At 40.5% G+C, this 13,695-nt stretch overlaps 1 protein-coding gene across 7 annotated transcripts in view; it reads right to left on the bottom strand.

The window, feature by feature from the left end:
• Nucleotides 1-10,252, bottom strand: part of ccdc88ab (coiled-coil and HOOK domain protein 88ab) — a 65,824-nt gene extending 55,572 nt beyond the window's left edge. For all 7 annotated transcript variants that reach the window (XR_002759860.2, XR_002759861.2, XM_087170442.1 and 4 more), the window contains exons 1-2: nt 9,583-10,252; nt 9,350-9,450 (exon numbers count right to left, since the gene is read on the bottom strand). Coding sequence is in view for 5 of the 7 variants with exons in the window: in XM_087170442.1 (XP_087026568.1) it covers nt 9,350-9,450; nt 9,583-9,645 (164 nt within the window). In the remaining 2 variants the exon portion in view is untranslated. The remainder of the gene's footprint in view (nt 1-9,349; nt 9,451-9,582) is intronic.
• Nucleotides 10,253-13,695: the final 3,443 nt, after the last annotated feature.

Below are 13,695 nucleotides of genomic sequence, written 5' to 3'. Positions count from 1 at the left end.
GTCTCTTTGGAAAGCTTGACATGCTAACTACCTGTCAGCCATCCATGCAATCATCAACTAATTACTTTCCCATGTTTAAACTCTAAAGCTCCTAACTGCTACCTTTGACAGAATGAGAAGTATTGATTAAAATTTTGTTCAAATGGTGGTTTTTGCACACTTATAAGTTAAAAGTTAAACAGACTAATACTATGCAAGATCTGTGGCCTTAATGTGGTATTTACTGATCCCCCCAAGGTAAATTTCTATTTTCTTGACCCCCCACTTTACAGAACAGAAGTGGTGACAAAGCACCAACCCTAGAGCTGATATGGTTTCTCCAAGTACTAGAGTGACACTTTAAAAAGAGAGACTTGTTGTCATACCTCACTGATTTCAAATATCTGTGTAAGGCAGTAAGATTTGCCTTTCACACTTAGGTCTTCCATGCATTCTACTTCAACTCTTTCCTTTCCTCCTTTCATGACAGAAGCACTATTGGACAGAAAAGCAGCGAGTTCAAAAGTAGTAACATGAAGAAAGAAGAGCGTTCTCATTTATCATCCAGCTTCAATGATGAACTTAGTGAACAGGCGAATCAAGGTGGAGACTGAATGTGCTTCAGCAACCACTTTAGTAGTTGTCTAACCTCACAGTAGATCCTGTAATTCCCACTGATATCATCATGTATTAGATATGATTATAGAATTATACTGATTATCTTATAAGCCCTGACAGCGTCCAAGCTGCCACTGTTAGAAAAACACTTAAAAAAAAACCTGGTTCTCTCTTTATTTGAGGTAAATAAATAAATAATAACTAAGAATTTACAGTATCCTAATTCTAGCCAACATGCTCCTAAGAGAACAGTCATTAACACTCAGTCAATCCTTACAACCAAAAACACATTGCTTAATTCATAGTCAAATGAAATGCAGCACAATTGACATGAACTAAATGATTGTACAATCAAATATCAAGATAAATATCTATCTCTTGAAACAGTACATGTATTTCACTGTTCATACAGGCAATAGAGAATGTAATTGTTGAAATAATCAATAATGTAATTTGTTCTGGCACACTGGGGGAAGCATGTTTTGACAATGTCATCCTTTGTCTACCTTGTACGGCACCCAAGAGGGAAAAATAGTAAAATCTCAACCACACTTCCTTAAAACAAACTATCTCTAAGTAATTTCTGATAAATTTTGCCTTGGGATTTTCTGGGAAAACAACACTGCTTGTGCACTTGAGACTTTCAGAGCCTTACATTGACACTGTTATAGAGCAGCTCCCTTTTTCATGAAATACACTTCAGACTTCAAAGCATACATCCCATGACCTATATATGAGGGTCAACATGCCATAAGTAGGGGGGAGGAGAGTCCTGGCTGCTTGTGAATGTGTGAATGTATGCATGCATGCATGTGGTGGGTAGGGCATGTGTAGTCATGCATTTGTGTGCATGTCTGCATCTGTGCTCTTGCACTCCATAATAGCACAATCATATCTGTGTCTGTACGGTTCAAAGTTTAATCCTGAAATAGCACAAAGGCAGTTCATGATTGAGATTTTTTGTAATGTATATTGTCCGTCTTGCTCGGTTTGAGGGAGGAGGTTAAAGGTGAAGGATTCTTTATCTTCCTCAAGGACATTCCGCTCGGTGGATGCTAGCAGTCCCAGGGGACGTCTGGTTGAATAGCATCTTCCTAATCATTATACCGTGCTACTGCCCTGTTTCTACCAATAATCTGTTTCACATAAACCAAACCATAAGGACCTGCTTCATGCCCAAAATGTATATCCCAAAATCCCAACTATCCATTTATTCCAAATTCATGTTGATGACAAAAAAAAGTGTTGTCAAGAATTTGCTAGAATACTGCTTTAGTAGCTTAACCAAAAAAAATCAAAATTTTCATTGAGTACAATAGGTGTTATGTAAGATAAAGACAAAAGGGCAGAATTTCTGGTTTCAAAAGAAAAAGCTGATCTGTTAAGTCAACTGGCTTCAGGGTGGATGTGTTAATTAGTCTTTTAATCAAACACACACACACACACACACACCATGCTAATCAGAAGGACACAGGGTTCTTTTTAACAGTGGTCTAAATGAACAGTCATGTGACCTCCCCATCTCCCCCCTCCATACACACTCAGTCCCTTTCGGGGTCCATAGTAGGGGGTCTATTTAACCCATTAATTAAAAAGCACAGAGGAGGCTGTAATCCTGTCAGAGCGAGGAGGGTGATATGGTGAATGAGATGTGTGTGAGAGAAAAAGAGGCTGAAAGAAAGAAAAAACAGAAAGGAGAAAAGGTTGCCCATTCACACATTCCATCACCGTCAGAGTCAGCCAAGAACATGGTGGCCGCAACAATAAGACTATGACAACGCTACACAAGTCACCCCTCATTTCTTTGACTCTGTCTCCGATTCCACACATACAAGCACGAGACAGGCCGACTCCCACAGCGGATGAGCAGGCGAGTTAATGCAGGGACTTAGAACGACAACAAGGGTCAAAAACCCCACTTTTTGCCCCGCTCCCTGTTCCTGCTGATACAGTAAACCTAAGACTTTAAATAGACAAATAGATTAGGGATAGACAGGCAGAAGGCCAGCTAAACAGCCAGCAAGGCAGACAACTAGTCAGCAAGTCAGCCAGACGGTCAGTCAATAAGCCGGTGCTGTCGATAGGCACTGCAGCTTTATGTGGAGCCCGGAGGCCACTGAGCTTTCTCCTCTCATCTCCTGGCTTTGATTGGCTGGGTAGGTTAGGGAGTAGTGTTAACCTATATATGACAGGCTACATTACAGTCAGCATGGGCAGCCAGGCACATGCCCCTACACACAAACACACACAGAAAGCAGGCTAAATGCACACACAAGAGAAAATGCAGGCTACATTTGGCCACGTGCTGGGGATAGAGCTTATGAGCTGCACTGTCCAAACACAGCAGGGGAGTGTGTGTTTGTGCCTCCATGTGTGTGAGAGAGAAAGACACACACACACACACCCCTACAATAAGAGTAATCTCTGGAGGATGAGCACTTATTAGCAGCCATGCTAAGGTTAGCAGTTCAGTTCAGGATAATTCTGTGTGTGTGTGTGTGTGTGTGTGTGTGTGTGTGTGTGTGTGTGTGTGTGTGTGTGTGTGTGTGTGTTTCTGTAAAATCCACATTACAAATTAAAACAGGTGCAGTCATCCACTCACAACACAAATATCAAATCAAGACTGGCAATTATTTTACCTATTGCAACTACCTCAATTACACAATTAACCCAATAACCAGTTAAATCAAAAGTCAAAGCAGTTCAAGAGTAATCTGGCTCTGTAAATCAAATAATGGGTACTCAGAGTTCAACCTCAGGTTTGTTTAAATGTTTACAAGACAGTTACAATAACTGGAATTCTGCCTTAACCTTGTTACGATCAAATCTATTTATACCGGAGTTCAGGTTAAGAAACAAACTGCCTTTCTAAAATGGAAGCTTCTAGGTACAATTAGCACAATCAGGCAAGCTAACTTGGACTTTTAAAAATTCAATTAATTTCAATTACTTGGATTTTAATTCCTTGGTATGTCAATATTTTGTATTTTTCTATCATGCAAACTTAATTCTCAGAATGAACACATCCTATTTTCTCATTCCCCATCCTTCTGACCATTGGTATGTGGTTCTCATCACCCTATTTCCTTGTCTTTGCTTTTCATGGACTTGTTTCTCTCCTGTCTTTGTCATTCTGTTTCCACAGGGCCTCTTCCCATTCCTCTCCTTTGCCACTGTATCCATAGGGACTGCAGCTAAACTCACTCCTGTCAAGCTGGATGTGAACAAATGCATCACTTTGAGTGGACTACAAGCACTTAGACCATTAAACATTGAATCATGATTCATCGTTTTAAATAAGAGGCAAAATTGCCATTATCATAATGGCTTATGAGGTGCATATATCATGATGTACAATTCCTTGGGCACATCAACATAGTCATGCTATACTGACTGAGTTCCTGAGTTTTTGACAAAACAATTGGTCACTGATTAAATCAACTTTGCTGATAATTCTCAATGTTAAGCTTCCGTTAATGAAACTCAACACTTCCTGCAGATGCTTCACAGCAAAAGTCTTCCAGGGAACAGAAGGGATTATGTCCCCCGAGCCACTGAAGGGCTTGTAACATGAAACAGATGGAGGAAGTGTTGAGTTTGCATAAACAGCAAAAAGCGGCAACAGCAAATTAACACACAAAACAGAGGCAGATCAGACAAATTTGATCAAATATAAAGCAGGGGAATGGGAAATTAGAAACAAAAATCTGTAATGCTTCAATACATTTCTTTAAATTTCAGCCATTGTAAATTGGCTCAACTGAATTGCTAGAGCTGGCAAACTAAGAGCAAGTCCTAAAACACATCCCTATGGGGTTGACATGTCCTTGGTTCTGAGGTTTTGAGAGCCTCACATTAACATAGTCTTGTTAAGTTTTGTCCTCTCAAGGTCACAGCTGCTGTTTCCTGTCTGACTTGATACACATCCTCCTGCTAGACAGACACAGACAGAATGGCAACACACAAAGATGATTATGAGAGTTGTCAGATAAATGTCCGATTCTACACTTTGATGTAAGAGGTGTGGACCTCAAAGTCCGAGGAGCAGCAGAGGGGGGAACCGAACAGACTGACACCCCAGCAGCAGCTCTGGCAGCCTCCTTTCTCCAGTCCAGCTGGAATCCCAACTATGTCTGCTGTAACTAGCCCTAGAAACAACCAACAAAGGCTTCAAAATGCTGCTCAAAGAAAACAGAGGAGAGAAGAGGAAGGAGGGCAGGAGAGGTGAGGCATGGACAGAACAGCAGACACAGGGATGAGGAAGAAAAAGAACCCAGCAGGAGGAGGAAGAGAAGAGAGATGATGAAAAAGATGGATGACAGGGAGAAGCACTGAAGTGTGGAGAAATAAAGGATAGAGAGAAGAGACAAGGTGAGAAAAGAGATGACAGTTTAGGAAAACAGTTGAATAAGACAAGGAAGGAAGCCAGCGAAGGAAGATATATTGCAAAACACAATTTGTCCATGTTAAATGGTCAAACTCTTTAGTGAAGTGTGGAAAAACTTGCTATCTAACCATTTTAGGTTTTATCAGTTCAATTTATTAAGAGCAATCATGTCTTATGCTTGATTACATCTAAAAGAGCTCCATAAAAGTGATCCTTGTTCTTCGGGAATATTGCACGCTGTATGGTTTCAAATTTTTCATTTATGCATTAAACCGCCTCCACCTCGGTTATCATCTAAGCTTCTCAGTTCTCATTCAAACCAAGTAGAAAAGAAAAATGTTAGCTTGTGATAAGCAACAGCTGAAGAGCCAGCTCAAACATCTCTTTGTATGCGGCCATTTCTACATTCTGCCAGTAATAATAAAATGTTGGTTGTCTAAAAAAGCCATACGTTAAACCAATACCAATTATAAGGGAGTCAAACGACATGGTTCAACAAAAGAAAGTAATCTTCAAAAAGACGAAGACTTAAACAAAAACATTTTTCAATGTTGCTGCTACGACCCAAAACTCTTCTCCAAAGCTCACTAGTCAAGCTCCGACAGTGTTTGTGTGTGACTAACGTGTTGAAAAGCCAATTCCTTCATAAAAGGAAGTGATGACAGGCATGGAGTTTGGACTACATCCTGTGTATGAGCCTACACAGTGGATTTAATGTAATGTGGCCTTGAGAGAAAAACAGACTTTCAAATCTGCAGTCAGTATTAATAGATCCATATTCACTGTCACTGTCTGCAGGAAAAATATGAAGATGAAAATGCTGCTTATTTCCCCTGTGTGCAGCCATTCAGACAGATTTATAGACATGCATGGATCTGTCTGAACAGAAACATTCGCCTTCAGAACATGCATAACAACATTCTTTTCATTCTCCACATATGTTTTACCTCTCCACACCGGCACTTTCTTCACCCTGATTAACAAACAATTTGTTTTTGACAAATTTTCAGTGTTGAGGTTGGGTTACACAATGATGCAGTGTAAAAAAGTGCAAGTTAAGTTAATTAACAAAACCTACTGTACAACAAAAATCAAGTAGGGCATATCAAATCTCTTTTTTTAATTCCTCACTCACATAACTCTGGCCCAACAGGCCGTAGAGGATTAAGTGACTGAACAGTCTATAGAATTGGCAGGAAAGCAAAGAATTGAACTGGACAGTTGTCACTCTGACAAAAATTTAATTGGCCCCCACTTGCTGAGCGGGAAAACTAATTGGTTTGACAGCACTGAGGAGGGAATCTAATTGGCTAGGTAATGTCAGTCACAAGAGGGCGGGGGGTTGGGGGTGCCATCTGGGTGTCAGCAAACCGTTAGATAATCCTGGGGGCTCTCTTCTTTTTTTTCCCCTCTCTATGCTGTCCCATGCTGTCCCGATGACAACTGCTGCCAGTCTGTCTCCTATGTCTCTTGCTTAGTGTCAGACAGAGACATTCACAGAGCAATACTAGAGCTCATACCGCAACAGCTGGCATCACCAGTAAAAATGTGAAAAGCTCAAGTTTCTTCAGTCTGAGTACTGTAAGTTTATCAGAGATAAAGCGATAAATGCTTTCAAGTAAAATTATTTAAACATGTTTACCAATGGTTTGTGCACACAGTACTGCACAGATTTTTTTCTTCCAACTTCAGTGGTATCAGTGCTGAACTCTAATCTTTTCTTTTGAGTGAAAACAACAGCTTTTGGCTGGAGGGTAGCACCAGCAGAGCCTTTTTAGCACGACTGGATCAATCGCAAGCAGCATAATCCCAACTAACACTCAGTACAACAGATTTCACAACAGAGGGGGTGAGGAGAAACCAATATGTATAAGTGAGAGTGTGTTTGTGGGAGCTCAAGAATGGGAGAAAATACAAACCCCATTAATTATCGCCTAGAGCTCTTTAAAGAAGGTGGAAAAGTCACCTGTGGTTTCTAAGCTTCTTTAATGAGAGTAACAGTGTAAGACAGAGATGACAAACAGCACTGGATAAAAAGATCTAGCATGATGGGTGTCGCCATCCAAAATTCCCTGCAGTAGCGGCAATGTTTAGATCCATGAGCTGTAACATACATTTTAGCTAATGATACAGCCTATTTTAGTTAGCTGAGCCTACTGGAGGTGAACACGCAGTGCTGGTAAAGTGGGAGAGGCAAACAAAGAGCAGTCTCACCAACATAACATCTGACCAATACTGTAGGCCTTCTGTGTGGGAGGGTGGCTGGGCAAGACAACTACCAACAGCTGCCTCAGTCCAAAACCAAATGCTCACAAAAAAAAAAGACTCACAGATACACATACTCCCACGCAGACACAGAAGCCCTGCAGAAAAGTGCGCGCACACACACACACACGCACACACACACATACACGCAAACATAAACACACAGAGCTGGCTGTGACTGGCAATCCCCGACATCCTGTCAGGCGATCACTAAGCCAGTCACAGTTCATTTCAGCTCAACGCTGGCTGTTCTCTACAGGAGCATTCAACCAACCACACATCTAGATCGTTCCCTTTATTTACAGAAAGAAATCCTACTGGGTACCTGGTCAAACATCCTAGTCTCAATATGTAGAGCTGAGGAGTTGCCATGTGGCTTGGCAAACCTCTTGTACCGTCACCCTCTTGTACTTTCTTCACACATCCTCCTATCATATTTAAGGTTTTTAACCATTTTGGAAAATCATTTGGTGTCTCGCTCACTCCTCCAACCCTTCCCCCTCGTATCCTTCCGGTTGCATTCCACTATAAAAGGTCCCATAGGGGAAAATACTCTAAAAATACTGCTGACTTGTTCACAATTTTGAAGGGGCTATGTATGAAAGAGGAAAGATGCCCTTGTCCAACTGAACCTGCATTGGCCTCCGTAAATATCTTTCTGGTTTGAAGGATTCCTCTGATAGTCTAGAAGCTGCCTGAAGAAATTGGAGGATGAAAAACAAGCATGGGAAAGAAAGATGGAATTGGTAGTTGAAACCTGAAGGCAGGCAGCTTCGTAGAGCTGCAGGAGGTCGAGAACAGAGGAAGAGCAGGAAGAAGAGGACACCAACCAGAGACAGGAAACAGCCAGTTGGGTTAATCAGCTCCTCATGCAACACAACTGAAGCTTAATCCTTCTCGAAACAATTCACATTGGATACTAAAGTAAACTCTGCACATGTACAAATGTAAAGAAAGATTTGTACAGAAGACCTGCTTCCTCTTATCCTTACAATTCTGCCAAACTAACTATGAGACACGGACGCGAGTTCACACAAGTAGTTATCCCATTAAAGCGCAACACAGTAGAATCTCTCGAGAAGAGGAAATCAGTTCCACTGGAAGCAAGCTTGGTTGAATGCTCCCTAGACAGGCGAGCAGGAGGGGTAAATGCTGACACTGTAGAGTGTAGCATTATCGGAAAATATGAAAAAATGTTTGGCTGGCAGGAAGCAGCACTCTGGAGCCAGACAAAGAAAAAGGAAAATTGTCTTGTGTCGTGCTATATATATGTTAGGAGATGACTGGAAAGATAGACAGATTTAACATCTAATGCCTCAGCCTCCTCCAGCAGCCACCCCGTCTCATCATCAAAGGACCTGCTATAGCATCTTCTTCCCTTTTAATTAAATAAAGTCAAACAAATGCTGCAATGCTGTGTAATCTTCTTCCAGATTCTGTGATGCTGCCACTGTTTCTCTACTTAAGGCTACTATTCCTAGTTTAATCTACAGCACAGCAGGAAATGTGAGCACTGCAGCTTCTAGGGGCGGGGGGTTTCCCCCAGTCGGCTGCAGATGACAGTATAGGGTGACTGACACAAAAAAAAAAAAAAAGGGGGCAGGGGAAGTTGTGGAACTGCTTGCTGCCTCCTTCTACCATGGGTGTTTGCAGAAAAATCTGCACAGCTCCGAGGGATCCTAACAATAGCTGTCTGCAAAGATTTCTGACAGTGTGACCCATCATTGCCCCCAATACAAGGTCCCTTTGTGCTTAGCCTACATTCACTTCAATTCAATTTCAAGTGCTGGACTGAGGCTGGAGTCCTTGAAGAATTGCTTAATTTGCTCACGTGGGGAATGACCCCACAAATTGCCCCAGGGTGAGTATGATCTTAACCCACCTCCACACCAATAGACACTACACAAAAATGCATATACTGCACATCTATTTATACAACTATTGGATGTGGCTATTGTATTATGGTTCTGAGGCATTCGTGGTGCGTTTGAGGACCCAACATTGGCTTGCCCTCATTTGCCCAATCCTGTTACACTATAGTGGCCAATGCAGGGGACAGATTGGTCTGGAAGATTTCTGAATGTGTGTCAGATTACTTACATCTCAAGCATTATCTCGTTCAGGTAAATCCCATCCACTAATTCAACATATTCCGATAATTTGGTGCCATCGGTCACTGTCGGCTGCCCGACTGTCTTCACCTGAAAAGAAATGGGACAATGCAAATAAGTGTTAAGATAATCAATAAACACTTAAAAGAAATGCTTTCGCAGGGCAGGGGTGTTTAATTAGTGGGCTTAACACACGTTTGAATAGGTAATTAGGGATCTTACCCAGCAGACCAGAGGCGTGAGCATAAACTGCTCCAGCAAAGGGGTGAAAACCTCGCTTTCCATATTTTCCAGGGCAACTGGCGCCGTTTATTTCAGCAGATATGGAAAAAATATGCACTCCTTGGGAGAAATGTATGTTTGTTTAGACTCCACTCATGTAGCTGATTCAATTAAATCGACGCTCATTTTGGCTAAAGGCCAGTGAAACACGTCCGAGGTTTCTAAGAGGAAAAAAAAAAAAAAAGAGACGTTAATCCACAATCTTCTCGACACGACCCAGCTGTTTCAGATGCCAACGACGGGGTTTGGCTACCTCATGGAAAGGACAAGAAATCACATTTTTTTTAATTAAAAAATGTGATCTAATTTAGCGACCTGTCTACAGAGGCGGATGAACAGAGACTGCATGAGACCTACGCCAGGTATGGTTTTATGCTAGCGGCTTACTCAGGAAAAAGGACCGTTACTGGCAAAAAAAAAAAAAAAGATCCTGGCTCAAACAGGAGACTCTAACGTTAAAGGGAAATATTCCTCCAACACGACTACAGAAAAGAAAATATCCAGTGCGGAAAAATCCAGAGGTTTAATATCCCGGTTTTCAGTTTGTCAGCTTACTCCTCAAATTTATTGTTAAGTCATTTCTGACCGGTTACTCATCTCCTCCTGTCTGCCTCCGTTCAAATGCTGCATACTACTGAACAGGGAGTTGAGAGGATGACTGGAGGACACTGGAGGACCGCCTCCCTCTCTCTGCCTCTCCTGTGCATCTCCCTCCGCCTCTTTTTGCTCTGAAAGAAAAATAGGGCATTGATCAAAGCATCCCTTTTCTGTTTAGATTTCCGTCTTAGGGTGAGTAAAGGTTCTCAGAAAACACTTGTTCATCTAGTGCAGTTAAATTATTTGAAGAGCTGTGTTGGAAATAAGCAAAGGCTTTTAAGGAATAATACAGAAATAAAAGGGGATGGGAATAAGTTTAGATGCAGCTCTAGTGATGAATGGCATACTAAACATTTTTTGCTTGTTTTATTCCTTGGGAAGTAGAAATACTCACGGAACCATGCTTACCTTTTGTCTGCCCTTACATCACAGTACATTACAGCATGAAGGCAAGTGGGCTACTGACACCTTGTGGGTAGTGCACAGTCTACTGTAAATGTACAGTAAAGGACTTCTGTGAGCTCTATCAAACTATATAGAGAGTGTGGTCTGTAAAACATCAGAAAACTTTGAAAAATACACCTCATCACGATATTCCAGAGCAAGCTGATGACTTCAAATGTATTGTTTTGGCCGACCAACAGTCCAAAACCCCAGAATATTCTATTTACTATTATGAAAGACTAAGTAAAGCAGGAAATTCCCACATTTAAGAACCTGGAATCATCACATTTTGGCATTTTTGCTTGAAAAATAACATTGAACAATTAACTGATTAGTTGCAGATTAATTTTCTTTCAATGAATTGTTTGTTGCTCTATATCACATCCTATTTTGATACTTGATGTAATCAAAATTACGAATGTAATGTAAGATTTACTGCTTTTCTCTATTCTATATCATTGTAAACTTAATATCTTTGGGTTTTGGTGTGTAAGTTGAAAAAAGTAGAAGAAGTTACCTTGGGCTTCAGGAAACTGTGGCTTGGCTCTTGGCCATTCTATAGGCTGCACATTTAATTAAGACAATAATTGGCAGATTTATCATATGAAAATTCTGCATGAAGTTCTGTAATGGGGACTTACTGTGATATGTGCAGTTATCAACCACAATTTTGCAGCAAGAAATGCATGGTGAACTTTCAGCTGTATCAGCAGCAAGGTAATGACTGAAAGATAATTCCAGACCCAGGTTAATCACTATAGATGAAGCAGACACCTAATCAACAACTGATGAATGGCTCTGTTGGTGTGAATAGGCAGCAGAGGACGTGTGGCCAAATAGCCAATTAAAACAAGATCACTGATTTGGGAACATGGGACCTGGCTCACCTCTCAGGAATCTAGTTAGAATGAATGGATTATATATGTTCCCTTAAAACTTTTAATAAGCACATTTCAGCAGCAGCAGCAGCAGCAGCTCTCTTGGATAAGCAGAGGTTCACATTTGCATTTAGAATAACGGTCGCTGTTGATGGTGCTTGAGCTTGAGGCAGTACAGTATGAGATCCCGACTAGATCTGTTGTGTCTTTTTTTCTGCAAAACAGGTTTGATTAGAGGGATGAAAGGTGAGTGAGAGCACATCAGGAGGTTACAGTGTACATTGCAGCTTGTCTGTCACTCACACTGAAATCTGTATCTTCATGTAGATGTTACATCAGGTCAATCAGGCAAATCAGGCTCTGCTTTTAACCATCTGGTTCTGTTTAGGCAATAACAAAATGATCATGATCATGATGTAGCAGCAAAACCCTCAGTGTATTGAACTGTGCTAGAGTGTGTTTCATCAGATGAATGAATTTTTTCTTCACAATGTACATATTCTGGCTTTAAGTATTTCTTTATAACATTAAATATTTATTATTGAATTAATTTGAAGTTTTAAAAAAAAAAAAACTAAATGTTTAACTTTCAAAAACTCAGTTTATCTGCGTCATCACAGCTGGGTGGGTGTTGTTTTGACAGATTTGATTGACAGTGGTCTGGCAACTTAAGCAAACAGCCCCACATCTGTCATCACATTTTGATTCAAATGTGGCCACATCTGGATTGGTAGAGATGCATAAATGTGACAACACTTTTTTTTCATTCCAGACCCACGCACTTCAAACCACTGAGAAGAAATAGAATACAGAAACTCTCATGTGAAATAATCAAAACTGACAAATTTGGCAGGAAATGTTCATGTAGGAACCCAGTGCCTAGAGTAAGAAGCAAATTAAGAAAAAAGGTTTTCATAGCCTTTTATTCATTTTTATATTTTGTTCTCGTAATTTTTTTGTCCATTGGCTATTGCTCCCACAAAATTCAATTTCCATTTGGAAATCAAGTTAAATATTTTATTTTGATAATGTAAAGTAAAAATGTGAAATTGCTGCAGAATCTATTCAAACCAAATCTTTTCGAATCAAATTTAGCCCTTTTCTGAGGCAACTCACATCTCTGCTAACCCTATCACCCCAGCAGACGATTAAACACTGACGCAGATAATGAAAACCTTTCATGGCTCGTGTAGTGCCTGCTTACCCACGTAGTGGCCTGAACACAGTTATGTGCCGCTCTATTACTGTGGATGATTAGATGAATATTTTTGTAAAGCTCAATGTGTCAGTGATTGTGTGTTAGCATTTTTTTGTGTTGGTGTGGGATTCATTAACCTTGGATTGAACAGGGTGCCCCTGCCTGCTTCATCAAAAATCTATTATTCATGATGCTTTTAAGTTTTGTTCACAAAGCAGCATCCACCTCCACCCAATGACTCAGTGATTGTATAGACCCACAGCAGCATTCCTCTCAAACACATATGCTACCCAGTGGAAACCCACCAACCACCTCTTTTTGCTAAATCTCCTCAGCACTAGTGAGCACATGGAAACACATGGATTTTTTTTCTCTAGTTGTTATTAATTGGGCCCAAGGATAGAAAATATCCACCCACTGCAGTGCTGCTGTGAAATCAACATATAAAAAAAAAAAAAGATTTTCACTCTCTGAACAACTGGGTGACCTTGCAGGTCCTTTCTCAGATAAAACTCTCTTGCTGTTTTCTTTCGATGACTGCTGTTTCCTGTTAGTTATTTCACAGGAATTTACAAGTCACCACAAACATTCTGATTTGGAGCCGAGTTGATGTCATGTGGCCTTGAATGCAGGGTGGGCTGAGTAATGCTGGGCAGAATTGTTTGAGTAGTTACCATTTTCTCTTCCTTCATGTAACATATAACCTTTATTGAATTCCCATGATAAGGTAATATGACTGATAACTGTAGGAAAAGGGGAAGTGAATTTATGTTTTTATGGATGAGGAGAGTTCAGATCTCTCATGCTCTCGAGTACATAAAAAGTCAAAACCAAACAACATAGTCTGAATAAAAGTGCAAGTTTAAAAAATTTAATGGAATTCGGTTGACAATAATTTTACAAAGTTACAAATATGGTATTAAAAACATAAGGATT

Source organism: Seriola lalandi, unplaced genomic scaffold (genome assembly GCF_002814215.2).
Source record: "Seriola lalandi dorsalis isolate HSWRI2012SDOR001 ecotype SW California unplaced genomic scaffold, Sedor1 jcf7180002054948, whole genome shotgun sequence".
NCBI classification, from domain to species: domain Eukaryota; kingdom Metazoa; phylum Chordata; class Actinopteri; order Carangiformes; family Carangidae; genus Seriola; species Seriola lalandi.
This window is presented reverse-complemented; position numbering and strand designations above follow the sequence as displayed.